At 40.8% G+C, this 13,925-nt stretch overlaps 1 protein-coding gene across 1 annotated transcript in view; it reads left to right on the top strand.

Moving 5' to 3' along the window:
- gbe1b (glucan (1,4-alpha-), branching enzyme 1b) overlaps positions 1-13,925 on the top strand; it is a 76,386-nt gene that overhangs the window by 24,734 nt on the left and 37,727 nt on the right. Inside the window, 3 exon segments of the mRNA XM_018665524.2 lie at positions 5,299-5,414; positions 6,395-6,522; positions 6,846-6,944. Of these exon segments, the coding sequence (XP_018521040.1) occupies positions 5,299-5,414; positions 6,395-6,522; positions 6,846-6,944 (343 nt within the window).

Consider the following 13,925-nt stretch of genomic DNA (forward strand, 5'->3'; position numbering starts at 1 on the left):
ACTGCAGCCACAGCTGCACAGACACATTATCTCCAGCAGAAGCTGAAGAGATTAGCATGGCTTGGATTGTAAGTATATTCTGTAGTATCAGAGGTCAAATAGGATGACCACTGATCGGGGTATGTTTCCATTGTGTATAATATAGGCTTCCATATTACAAGCTACAGTCATATATAATATTTGAATGTTTCCATTGTCCACACTCAGCTCATTCAGCCTTCAGTATGCCTGCTAAATGTCATATAAATTGTGAAATTGTAAAATACCAGAATTGCACACAAGGGAAACAAAGAATCATCCTGCTGATAAATCACAGGCCTTTATTTTAAAGAAATGGTAGAAACCATCACAAAAACAAAAATCACTGTCTCCCTTTGGACCATTTATATCTTAGCATACTGGGAGTAACTTTGGACTGTGGTTGGGTCCTGGCTACTGTCTGATCAATCAATAAACGCACACTTGAAATGTCAGCTCAGTCCAAATTCAGTATTTAGTACCCATGAGATATTTCTCCTGCCCCATCAAGTCACACAGCAAGGGGAAAAGCTGTTTTTCCCCTCTGGTGAGCTTCAGCTAATGAGCTCAGCATAGCTGTAGGTGTTGGAGCTGCCTGTAGTGCTTGCAGTAGGTGCTGGATGGAGCCAGTGGGTAGGAACCTAGCGGCTCTGCACCTTCATGCCCTTCATTCCCTTAAAACTATCTGAAAAATAGGGGAAAAAAAGTTCCATGGCAGTAATGTGTTCAACAAGCTTTCTGTTAGCTCTCGAGCTGCAATTCTAAATGTGACTGATGAACATCCTAGTTTAAACGTGTAAGTAAAAGTAGATTGCAGATTGTTGATAGATGTCATTTAAGAGCCAAAATTGATGCAGTCATTCACTCTTGCTCTTTCGCATGATACTGGGAAACACTCACTTGTCAAATACATGATTGCGTTCTGCAATATTTTGCGAATGAAAGTTTAATTTGCTTATATACTAATATAGCAAACAGTTCTGTAACTGATCTGGAATTCCATATTAGCAAATACTAAGGAAGTGGCATCTGCTGTAGCTCGTCCCCTCTCTTCTGCTCTCCCAGCCCCAGGGACTGTTATTCCCTCAGTAAAGCCTGTAAGGCTGCACCCTTCCTCAAAGCTGGCTGCCAAGCTCTGGCCCATCTGTTTTTGTAATTATCCATTCCCAAGTGGTTGTAGCTCATGATGGTGATGTTAGGCAGCTAGCTAGCTAACTGTATAGCTATGATTTTGGAGGCATGCCCATAATTGACCTTATCTTAACTTTGTCAGAATGGTCATAGTATTCACACAACTTCAGTGATGATATGTGAGAATATGCACCTTCAGAGATATCCTGCCACTACTAAAATCTGGTCTTTTTGGAGAAAACCCCTACAGGGCAAAATTGGCCTGCCAGACTGCAATTGATTCCTGAAAGGAAGTACAAGTACAAGGTGATACTAATTACAGGTTGCTAAACATACAAACAGTCTCACAGGCAGCAGAATATCCCTCCCAGGATGCCAAGCAAAAGCAGCTAGCTGCCAGGCAGCCTAAAGAATGCCAGACAAATGGCAGATATCTGACACAAAGCACAGCAATACAGGGACAGTCTGTCAGGCGGCTAGATGAGAGTTTACCCTGCAAGGCAGCCAGCATCACCAGACTGCCTAAAAGGCAGCTTAACAATGTGGTGAGTATAAAGACGTATTTCTTACACATGTCCAGCACAGAGCATATATTTCCATTTTAAGACACACACAATGCTGACTGGCTAATTCAACTGTGTTTTACTGCACTGCTGCTTATTTTATGAATAGATATGCAGCAACTAGACATGATTCTAATTTCGACATTTAGTCACATAAGTAATTGAAAAAACTTTATACAACATCAGCAAGTCGTATCCTTCAATAATCTGCTGTGCATATGTGTATTCAGCGTATCCGCAAGATGAATGAAGAATTCCATGATTTAATAAATAAATAAATCAAGCTTCAACCAAGAAATGTGAATTTATTGCAGGTGTCACTCCCGTCAATATCTCTGTCCTGGACGCATTAATGGCTGCAGGGATTGGAGAAAAGTTTGAAATGCGTTAAATGAGGCACCTTATTTGTCCTTTTTGGTCCAACAAATGCACACCATCCATCAGGCTGTCTAGCATCGTTGTTTGAGCATCACACTTCTTGTGGAATGACCTGTCAGCTTCTTAAATTTATTTGCTCTTATCTGCAGCTTACCTGTGATGTTGTGAAAACAGCGGCTTAAATCTTTCTCTCTGTCGTCATGACAAGTTGCCACGACCCCTTATGCAAAATTGACTTCTGGAAACATGCTGTGTTTCAGTATCTGCCCTGTTCGCAACAGAAACGTAAATACATTAATATGGGTCACAGTCATGTTCAGCTGGAGGGGGAAATGAACTCTGATAAAGAGCAACTAAGTATGAAATGTCATGTAGAAAAAAGTCTGTTGTTTGAATCCAATTGTAGTGACTTTAATAGCAGTGTGTGTGCGCAGGTAAAACAACACCACATACTGTATGATAGATTACCTTATCTTACTCTACAAGCAGCTATATTAGAGCTTTACTCTATTAGAGCTCCCTAACCAGGTTTCACTGTCATTGCTGAGCTTAAGCATGAGGACAGTGTAATATGCAATTTGCTTTTGTATTAACACCGATAGACCGACTGATAACTTCATTGAACTGCATAGATAAGCGGTGTGTTGCATCGGGTATAGAGATCTAACTTTCTCACTGTAATTGGACTTGATGATGAATGGCATTGTGGGTTCTAATGTGGCAGTATGGTTTCATCTTGGGCCTCTGGCTCTCGCTGGCTATTATCTCCATCCCGTGGGGTTACATTGTGTCTGAGCCTTTGTTGGCTCTGCGCAGTGGAGTGGAGGACCTAATCTATTTATCACAGGGTCTGCGTGACCACCCAGCCAGGCTGCTATATCGGATCATACCAGGCTCCCTTGTGCTCCTCCTCAAGGGAAGGAAGAAGCGCCGGTGTAACATGCAGCTTCACACCTGTCAAACAGTGCTGGGGTTGGTCATCCCTGAGGAATGGAGCACAGAAGGGAACGCATTTAAATGTATTTTGTGTCATGGCTTACTCAGCCAAAAAAAAAAAAAGAAAGGAATATTTGGCTCCTGCCATAGACGATGTAATCTTCAGCATTTAGTGTTGCAACATTCATTCAGGGGATAAATCGATGATATGTTTTGAAGAGGAGGTATTATTGAGATCAAGAATTGTCTAGTGTTTGGATGGATTTTTGCAGTTTGAGATGTTATTGAAGTGTTGCTGGAGCATGAATCTGGGACTCCTCACTGCTTCACCAACTTTTTGACATGATGAAATTGCATCATTCAAGCAAAAAATGTTGAACTGCCCCTCGGTATGGTGTCACAACTGAAAAAAACAAACAAAAAAAAAAAACAAATGAAGTTCAGTATCAAACTTCTCTAAACAACAGTCTGATTAAATTTTAAACTGCTACTGTAAATATGAAGAGAGAGGAATTCAGAAGTTTCTAGCTATGTCCCAGAAGTAAGAAAACCTCATTCAATAACACATTAACATCTTTTAATAATGAAAATAGTAAAGCTTGGCACACAGCATGTTGCACACTTCACTCTTTGTGTCTAGACTGGGATGATAAATATTAAAATGTTCCTCTTTTTAGTGACATTTAGTGAATGCATGTAAGATTTAACACACATTAACTCAGTTCTCTGTGCGTATAGTTGGTTGTGTTGTTATTTAATGTGTCATGAACACACTAAGTGTGCAGCCCACATGAATTTCCAAAACAGCAAAAATGCCCTCGCAGTGGTGAAACATTTCATGGGAGCTGTATTTTGTTTTTATTGCTTACAAATAAACTGTTGACGTATTTATTATCAACTTTGTTGAAATTATGAAGGGTCCAGTTCATAACACAGAGCCCTATGGTAGACAGACACATGACTTTGGCTCTCCAGGGTATGTCAGGGAGGGTGCAGCGCCTGCAGTGCTGCCAGCCAGTGAGTGCAGTTAATTATAGTGTTATGTTAATAAACCATAAACACTGTTTCATTAGAGGATTGGTGTGAGGCTCTGGAGGTCAAATTATATTTTGTGAAACTTTTGGTAAAAAAAAAAAAAGGTCACCCATGTACTAGCAATTTGTCTCAAAAAAAAAAAAATGGTTGCATGGTTGTTTAAAGGGGCTCTATGCACATAGCATTACAGTCAGTGTTGGAGCTGTGTGTACAGTGAGCATCTGTGTTGGGAATTTCAGCCTATGCAAAAGCAGCAGTTCACATTTAATCAGTGTCATGAATGTGTCATTCGTCTCACATCCTTGACGCGTTGCTGCTGCTTTCCAGCATGGTGTCCAGCGTGTACAACGTTTCATTTGGTGCTCATTACGCACAGCATTTTGACTTGATGACCAAATCTTGAGTTTTAACCGGCGTTTCCATGGCAACGCGCCGCTGAATGGGAAGAGGTGAGGCGCGTAATGTACTTTGCCTTGAGTGGTTGTTCAGATCCAGATTACTCTCCCATTGTTCAGTCAGGAACGGAGATGGGGTCCATTTATGGAATCCACCTCCTCCAGCATTCACCAACACAGTCCAACCAACAGGAATGGAGAGCATTTGCATGTTTTGTAGTACGCCACGGGAAACAAAACACATAGCCACAGGTTATGCTCTGATATTCAGATGGTTTATTGGTTTCATCCACTTTTTTCCTGAGAATTTGCCCCCTTGCTTGTAGGACAGAAGAGCTTGACGATGGAAGCCAAAGAGAGTAGAAACGTATGATTTATCTCCTCCTCAGAAGAGGGAACTCAATTCCCCCGCATGGTGTTTGTTTACCCAAGTGTAGCATGAAATCCTATCAGTTCAAATACTGAGGGATGGCCCTGGCTATACTAAATGCTTGCCTAGTGGTCATGCAAGTGGTCTGATGGAAATCAGAAAACTTCGCTGTGCGCTGTAAGCTGCCGATTTCTCGTCCTGACCACTGGATATGTGAAAGACGGCGTCCCCTCTACAGTGTAGTTAATGAAAACACCATCTCCTGTCACTGACACTCCATCTCCAACATAATGGAGCTTTGCTTATCAATATGTGAATGTCCTGTAGCGGTGAAAATTAATCTCTGGTGCCTAAAGTGCATGATGAGATGTGTGAATAATTCACAGCTTCTTGTTTATCTGACCTTGAATGTGTGTGTGTGTGTGTGTGTGTGTGTCTGTCTGTGGGGGTGTGTGTTTGTGTCTTTTGTTAGCTGGGAAGTGCTGCGGTTCTTATTGTCAAACCTGCGCTGGTGGATGGAGGAGTACCGCTTTGACGGCTTCAGATTCGATGGTATTACCTCGATGCTGTATCATCACCATGGCATTGGTAAGACTGGTTTGTGTGCATCTTGCAATTCACGAGTGGGTAGTGTATGTGAAGCATGTCATCCTCTCCTTTGCATACTGTACCACAGATTCTACAGGGTTAAAGAATAAGGCCTGTAGGAGATTGTTGAGAGGTCTGACTGACTCTGACTATGTCTATCATATCTACATTTAACAATAATGTAACTATTACCTGATGAATTAACCTATGTCTACACATGAAAATACTGAAAACACTCTGGATAAAAATCATTTTCCAGATGATGTTTTATAAATAAATGTAGTTGAGTGACTTACTTAACTGACCTCATTCTTCCGAGTGAAGTCTGTAATTTTACATGCTACAATGTTGCTTGATTGAATATCTCAGCAATTATTCAATGACGAGAGCCACTTACATAACAGTTTCATCCTGGAGGCACACAGTGCATTTTGGTGGGAAACACTGAAAGTGGCCAAAACATCAAACATGATTACACAAACAAAATACAATTTAAAAACTTTCCATATCAAGAATAGAAATCACAAAAGAAAAGAAAAAGAACATAGCAAATACTGTTTTCAGGGCCACAGAGAGAATATAATCAAGAAGTTGATGTAGAGAGTACAAGAAAGAGTCATTTGCAGAAGTATTCTGAAAATCTTTAATATATGTATTATGTTATTATGAATCTCTTTGAATATCCTACAAGTACTGGTGGGTGCTACTTTATCTCTTAAGTGGCACCTTACTGTGTAGCTCATGTACTTGCAAGCAGCTAATGAATCAATGTATCTCTGTACTAGTTTCCAACCTGAATTTTATGTTGGAAATGTTTATGTCTTTTTTATTACGTTCTGTTCAGAAATATATCAAAGATATGAAGTAAACAGTAGCAGCACTTAAAAAAAACCAAAAAAAAAAAAAAACAGAGGAATGGATTTTAGAAGTTTGGGTAGAAAACATGACGAGTGTTGACTGTGTGGGTGTTTACTCCTCAGGCACTGGCTTCTCAGGAGACTACAGCGAGTACTTTGGCCTTCAGGTGGACGAAGACTCACTGGTTTACCTGATGCTTGCCAATCACATCCTTCATACACTTTATCCTGACTGCATCACTGTTGCAGAGGTAAAAAAAAAAAAAAAACCACACTCACAATACTACTCACACCTTCAGCATCCGCTCACTTTGCAATGACACTGCCCACAGCCATTATTAATTAAAAGTGCTTATTAGTTAGGCATAGCTTACTTACGTATTCATTGGTGTAATTAAGAAGTAATGCAAAAGGAAATAGGGTGTCACTCTTTTTTTGGCCTGTTGTATAGGATTTTTGCCCCTTAATATGGGAGCTGTGGAGTGGTATTGATGTGATCTTGGCTGACTACTGGGAAAGAAACCTGTGCACACAAAGAGAAAATGTGATATGAAATGGTGTGACTTCTCCGCAGGATGTGTCAGGGATGCCTGCTCTCTGCAGAGGACTGGAGGAGGGAGGACTTGGTTTTGATTACCGACTGGCTATGGCCATTCCTGACAAGTGGATTCAGGTAAGATGATTCACTTCTTTTTAATCTCCCTCTTTTTCGTGTTTTTTTTTTTTTTTGGCACCCTGTCTGTTTTTTTTTTCCTCCCCAGCAACTTTTACAGACACTGTAGGCCTAAGCTCAGACAGATATTTCCACGTGAGCCACAAATAGAGAGAAAAGTGAAAGCGTTCGTTTTCAAAACAGGGATGAAAGACAAAGGGAGTGACAAGGCATGTTAGGAGGCATTAAGTTCTCTTGTGGTACATTACAGCTGAGCTTGTTGCTAAGCTTTTGAGCCTTCTAAGAAGCTTTCAAGTGTAAAACTCGCTTAGCAATATAGTGACACAGGAATCTCACCCTGTATTTTTCTGGAGATACCTGCACGCTGTCCTGCTCTGGTGTCACTTGAATGGACGTGGAGGCTTGATACACCTAGGGACTAGATGCAACACGCCCAAGAAGAAATAATACAAACATTATCAACTGACTTCTGGAATGTAGGAGTACTATATAAATGCTTATATCCTTGGGAAAAGCTCTTGTTTGTACTTGTACAGCACAGTTAGCTCTATATTGTTGTTCTTATTTTATGTGTTGTGTTAGATTGCATTATATCATGAGGTACTATATATATATTGTATATAGTTAAGAATAAGAGGGTAAGTAGCGAGGTGCTGCTAATCAAATGCTCTTGATTAACTGATCATCAGCAAGTGTGTTTTGAAGTTTTGACAGTACAGCATTCAGGTGGGTGTTAACACAATGCCAAGGAGGAAAGACATCAGCAACGATCTTAGAGAAGCAACTGCTGTTACCCATCAATCTGGGAAGTGTTATAAAGCCATTTCCAAACAATTGTAAAACATTCAAGACAGTTGTGAATCTTCCCAGGAGTGAACGTCCCATGGTCAGACCGTGCAATGCTCAGAGGCATTTCAAAAAACCCTCAGATTCTACAGGCCTCAGTTAGGATTTTAAAAGTTTGCCAGGAGAAAGCCTCTTCTCTCTAAAAAGAGCATGGCAGCACAGCTTAGGTTTGCAAAGTCGCATCTGAACAAACCACAAGACTTCTGGACTAATGTCCTTTGGACAGACAAGACCAGAGTGGGGATATTGGCCATAAAAGACAGCGCCATGTTTGGCGAAAATCAAACACAGCATATCAACTCAAATACCTCACCTGGTGGAGGGATGACGATATGAACTCATTTTGCAGCCACGGGACCTTGGCATCTTGCAGTCATTGAGTCAACAATGAACACCTCTGTATACCAAAGTATTCTAGAGTCAAATGTGAAGCCATTTGTCTGACAACTAAAGCTTGGCCAAAACTGGGTCATGCAAAAGGACTATGATCCCAAGCACATCAGCAAATCTACAACAGAATGGCTGAAAAAGAAAAGAATCAAGGTGTTGTAATGGCCCAGTCAAAGTCCAGACCTCAGTCTGACTGAAATAGTGCAGTGGGACCTGAAGATAGCTGTGAATTCCCGCAGACCTCAATGAACTGAAACAATTGGTGTAAAGAGGAGTGGGCCAGAATTCCTCCGCAACAATGTGAGAGACTGATGAAGTCATACAGAAAATGATGACTTCAAGTTATTGCTACTAAAGATGGTTCTACAAGCTATTGGATCATGGGGTGCACTTTTTGGGGGTGCACATGGCTTCTCCATTTTGGCAGTAGAATCTGTTGTGTGTTGTTTTACACCTGAGGTTAGATTAAAATAATTTTAGAACCTGGTAAATACCAGATGATTTTTTGATATGTTATGTGATATGATATGTAAAATCATAGAATTGGGGGTGTATTTTCTTTTTCACATGACTGTATGTTCTTTTTTTTCCTTTTTTTTTTTTTTTACCACAATACTTAAGTACATAGGTTCATAGTTTCAGTTATATTGATACTATACTGTAGAATGGAGCACTGCTGTTATTGCACATTTAATACTTAAAATTCAGTTCACTTTAAAAAAGCAAAGAATTAAAAATACAATTGCACAAATACTTTTTATTAAGTATGGCTAAAACAGTTTAATTGTCAATAGACAGCCTGTAATGGACCAAGTAGGATTAAAGTATAAAAGAGGTAACAATGAGTGTAGTTCATAATGTTATACTGACAGTGAGACACGTTCACTGTCACATGTTAAGTCGCTCCATGTGAAGAGACTCTGTACTTGAGTGTTTTGTTTTCACCCAAAGCTGCAAGGATTAAAAACTTTTTTCTTTTTTTTTAATCAACTGAAGAAGGTGCTTCATGCTTTTTTCTAAAGCGGTGCTGATTTATTTTTTATTTTTTCCCACTTAATCCTACCTGCTGTGCAAATGGGAAGGTCATTATTTATCCATTCAAACACAAAGTTATGAATAAATGATAGAAGAGGCATAATTGTTATTGAAAATAAAAGCATTTGACTTTTTCATTCATAATGCCCTTTTTCTGACATCAGTAATTATTTCAAGTCCGTTGCATGGATGTATGTTTTCATTTGATGTGAGAGAGAATAAAGATAAGTTTTAGTAATGTTAACATGAAGGTCATCTAGTCACTTATCCAGGCTGAAATTTCTCTTCTGATGTTTTTTTTTCTTAAGTGGAGCATTTGAATAGGCTGACAGTCACCTTTACATTTCACTTTGATTCATTATTCAGTCTGAAATGTCTGTCCTTGGAGTAGTTTTATGTGAATGATGTCAAAGCAAAGGTTATTTCTCAGTTAGAATTCAGTGTTGTGTTGATTTTTTTCCCCAACCAGTTAGACAATCTGAATACTTGAAGATCAAAGACAGTATTTTACCAACAACTAATCCTCATGCTCATGTCATCCTCCACTCGCTGTCAGGGGAAATATAGAGAATAATTTCACCCATAATGACTTTAAGAAGGAAATGGTCAGTTGTTATTACTCTACTACTAAGGACAATAGGTAATACAGAAATATAAAAAGTTTTAAATTGAATTGAAGGAGTTTTTCATGAATAAATTTCATTAAATGGCAACAGAGCATGACAGTTTACAGTCACAAAATGTGGACACTCGCTGAGCTGTGACTTCCCTGCAGATTTCCAATGCTTTTTCAGGCTTAAATGAACTTTAAAACTTACAGTGTTATTTTTAAGTTTTAATTGTTTGTGAGGTCCAAACACAGTAAAACAGAAATGTGGTCATTTGTGAAGACTTGGTGTCATTATTCCTAGTGTAGTAGAAGTAGAGTGAACATTATTCAACATGCTAAAACCACATTGTCGATTCATTTTTTGTTTTGGTTGCACTTTTCTGTGGAAAAGCTTGTTTGGAAGAGTGAAGCCTTGTGAGTAAACGCTCTGCTGGGCAGAACAGTTTTCTTGCCTACTGTGACGAGTTTTTGAGTTTTTCCATGTTTGGTGAAGGTTAGCATCAGTCATGCCGTACACCGAGGTGCAAGGTTTTGCTCTGCTGTCTTCCATACAAAATGCTGGTAATGTGTGCGCACTCAAGCACAAAAACAGAGAATACCTACTGAAGTAAACACAACAAAAAGACTCCACAGTGGTAGGTGACTTATACACTGTTGATGTGCTGATAATGAGTCAGATCAGAACATTACTTCACAAATATCCTAGGCCTGACTTGAGAATTATGTTTATTAATATAACAGGAATACCCTTCACTTTGCACACTAATAGCTCAAAATGGCAGCGAAAAGGAGGCTCCTTGATAGCTTTAAACAAAAAATACTCAGTCATCATTTTAATGGAAAACCCTCTTACTGCTCTTTATGTTTAATTATTACATCTCATATGTAATTAACAAACATTTTACTTGGACAAACATGTTGGGCTTGAAGCAGTCTTAATTATGGATGATTTTGAATTTTGAAATTCACAATAAAAATTGTAATTTTCCCCGTAAAACTTACTCTGATTTACCCATAAAAGTCTATGGAGCTATGAATTCGAGCTAGTAACTTAGATTTTTAGAAGGGTAACGTTACAAAAACAACTTAAATATTTAGTATCACTGCTAAAATAGACAGACTACTACTCTATCACCAATCATTACTGGCAAACGTGATAGCAGTGCTGAGCGAGGTGCTACCACCCGGCGCTGCTTCAGACTGGATGGGGAAATTCTGGCTGCCAAATATTCTCCGTCCTTCCACAACAACTGTTGAAGCACCCTTTAGCTCGGCACTTCAGCCCAAACTGCCACTGTGAAAGTACTTAATGGCCCGCAATGGGAAAACATTGTTTATAACTGTGCAGCCATCAGGTATGAAAGTCCATAACTGTATGATGTTGAAGCCAAGTAGCACCGGGGAAGTGCATGCATACCCAGCTGCTCATCCAGAGATAAATAAAGGTTTTTATATATTTCTCTGTCTGAAAGTTTTTCTGTTCTGATGGCGCCAACATCCTGCTGTATGTGTTCAGACTTGGTCTCAGAAGGCTTTTCCCAGCCTTGTTTATGGAGCAGTGTTTGCCTCTTCCGGAGAACTTGGATACATTTACAATACTTGGGATCAGTTCATAACTCAGAATTTATTTTCTTGGCCCCTTTGCTGTTTTCTTCAAAGTTTGCATTAATAAAAATGCCACCCCTTCATTGTCGGTATGCCACAGTGTTTTTATGAAATCAGCAAATATTACTTTAGAAAGTACATTTGTAGGGAAACAGACAGGCAGCAGGTTATCTCTAGGGATGTGTCAGTCTGTTTGGGTTGGCTGGTGAATCTGGATTGTTTAGTGTGTATGTGTGTGCATGTTTAGATTGAGTAGAGGGCCTTTCCTGTTTGCTGTTTGACAAAAGGTGCTGTTTGCAGAATGCCTAAAGAGGTTATCTGTTTTAAGATTCATGTAAACCGGCGTCTTTTTTTTTTATCTACTAACCCACACCGAAAGTTATATTTTCCTCATATTTTTTGGTGAAGAAGCAAAGCAGAAGTGTGTGACCTCGGCACCGCATGCATCCTCGTGCACTATAGTTTCTTGTGTTTCTCGATGGGAGAAGTCCATGCATCGTTAATCAAGTCTGTCGCTCGCAGCGGTGGGTTTTACTCAGTAGTGTGGGGTGTGGAGGGGGGAGAACAGAGGGAGAAAAGGAGGGGGAAGGCAGGAGTGGGGTGGGGGGTGGGTGTCGTCCCAGACTTGACCTTCCTCTGTGATGCTTACACTAGCTGTGCGGCCGGCAGCGCAGCCTCACCCCCTCCACGGTACCCAGAGGTTTCACAGGACAATATTGCTTGCAATGCAATATTGGCTTTGCTACCTTTTTTGGTTGCATTTTTTTTTTTTTTTTTGTTCTCAAGTAAATTTGTTGCTTCCCTCTGATGGGACTTGACGCCGCAGGAATCGTAAAGTTTTGGGGGGGGGGGTTGAGAGCAAGTGAGCGTCCAAATTCATGTATCTCTGTGCAGGGAAGCATTCATATGAACATGCCTTGGTATAGTCCGTGAAGTGCACTCAGGGCTCGCCTTGCCTCTTCTCGCGGAGTGTCAATTAGGGAGGCATTTGAATGGACTGGAGTGGAGCCTCCAGTGAGGTGTGTGTTGCAGAGAAGGAGACGTGGAGCGAGCAGAGGGGTGGTGGAGGCTGAGGAGGGTGGGGAGGGGTAGGGGTGTGTTGTAGAAAGACAGACAGAGGGACAGACAGACAGACATGCAGGAGGAAACAGAGATAAAGAGACAAAGAGGCAGAGCTTTGAGCTTATTTATAGATTGACATGTGTGCACAAGTGAACCTCTCTTGGTTCCTCGAGCGGGAGGGCCTCACGCTGCGTTTCGTCCTCAGCATGACTGATTGATATGACTCATTTACTGGCTGCAGAAGGCTGTTAGGACCAACAGGCTGTGAAAAATTAAGATATCCTAATGAGAGGACCAGATAAGGCGCACAGCACAAGTTTGGATGATTCGATCTGATTATGACCATAAAATGCTGTCACTCCTAATGGATAATATTACAAAAACCCTCTCATTTAACAAGCACCCTTTCCCTCCAGCTACAATAGATTGAAATGTAATTGAAACAATTAGAGGCGGAGGAGGTAGAGGGCTCGCTGGTCGCAGCTCGGATAAGAGAAGACGATGCAGAGAATTCTCCGACATCCCTTCTTGCTTCTCTTGGCTTCTTCAGCCCGAATGACCTCAGAGTCAATTGTCCCATTTTTTTTGTTTGTTTTTTTCTGTTCCTCCATTTAATTGAATGAAAATATCAGTCTGTGCAGCTCTCTCCTCTATTAGTTTCAGGGGAAAAATCCATTTCTGGTGCCTTACTCTTTGCTCCGTCCATCATACTGGAAACACTTTCAATTAACATGACTTAATAAAATTCAGGCTGCCAGCAAAGCAGTGATGGACTCTAGCTTGTTGATGTAAACATGTCAGTGGCTTCATCGCCAGCGCCCACTCTCTTTGACCTCCCCTCGCCCAGCGTCACCCTCAGCTAGCCGCTTTTTCAAAGGCAGCATCTCCCGCTTCGTCCAGCTTTGTTTTGTTGGCTAATTGCGCTCGGAGGCCTCCCTTGTCTCGCAGGCAGGACTGAGACAGTGCAGGGTCCTCCGGACAGAAACGTTTGCGTGGGCAGTAAGTTCGTTAATCTAGAAAAGCGTGAAAATATAAAGATAGGGAGACATCAGCCTGATCCGCGGGATTGAGCGTTGCACACCTTCATTCTCCCTCACAGGGAGGAGGAGGAGAGGAGAGGTTGTCCCCATAGCAACACAAATTCAAACGCAGTTCATGAGGCAGGATGCTCGGGCCAGCCACCAAATGTAAAACAAGAGCTTTACACTAAACTCCTCTCTGCCTGCAGGTCCTTTCCCAGGCACCATGCAATGGTAGCAGAGAGGCTCTTGAATCAGTCACAGCATGTCAGTGGCAGTGAGACGACCTCATCCTGCACTGCTGATTTCTTTCTTTCTTTTTTTTTTTCCTTTTTTATTTTTATACTGGCTCTGCCTAATTAATCTGGCACTCTGGTTGGCTCCTGACAGCAGGCTTGTAAAGTAAGATTTGTG

This window comes from Lates calcarifer, linkage group LG21, assembly GCF_001640805.2.
Source record: "Lates calcarifer isolate ASB-BC8 linkage group LG21, TLL_Latcal_v3, whole genome shotgun sequence".
NCBI classification, from domain to species: domain Eukaryota; kingdom Metazoa; phylum Chordata; class Actinopteri; family Centropomidae; genus Lates; species Lates calcarifer.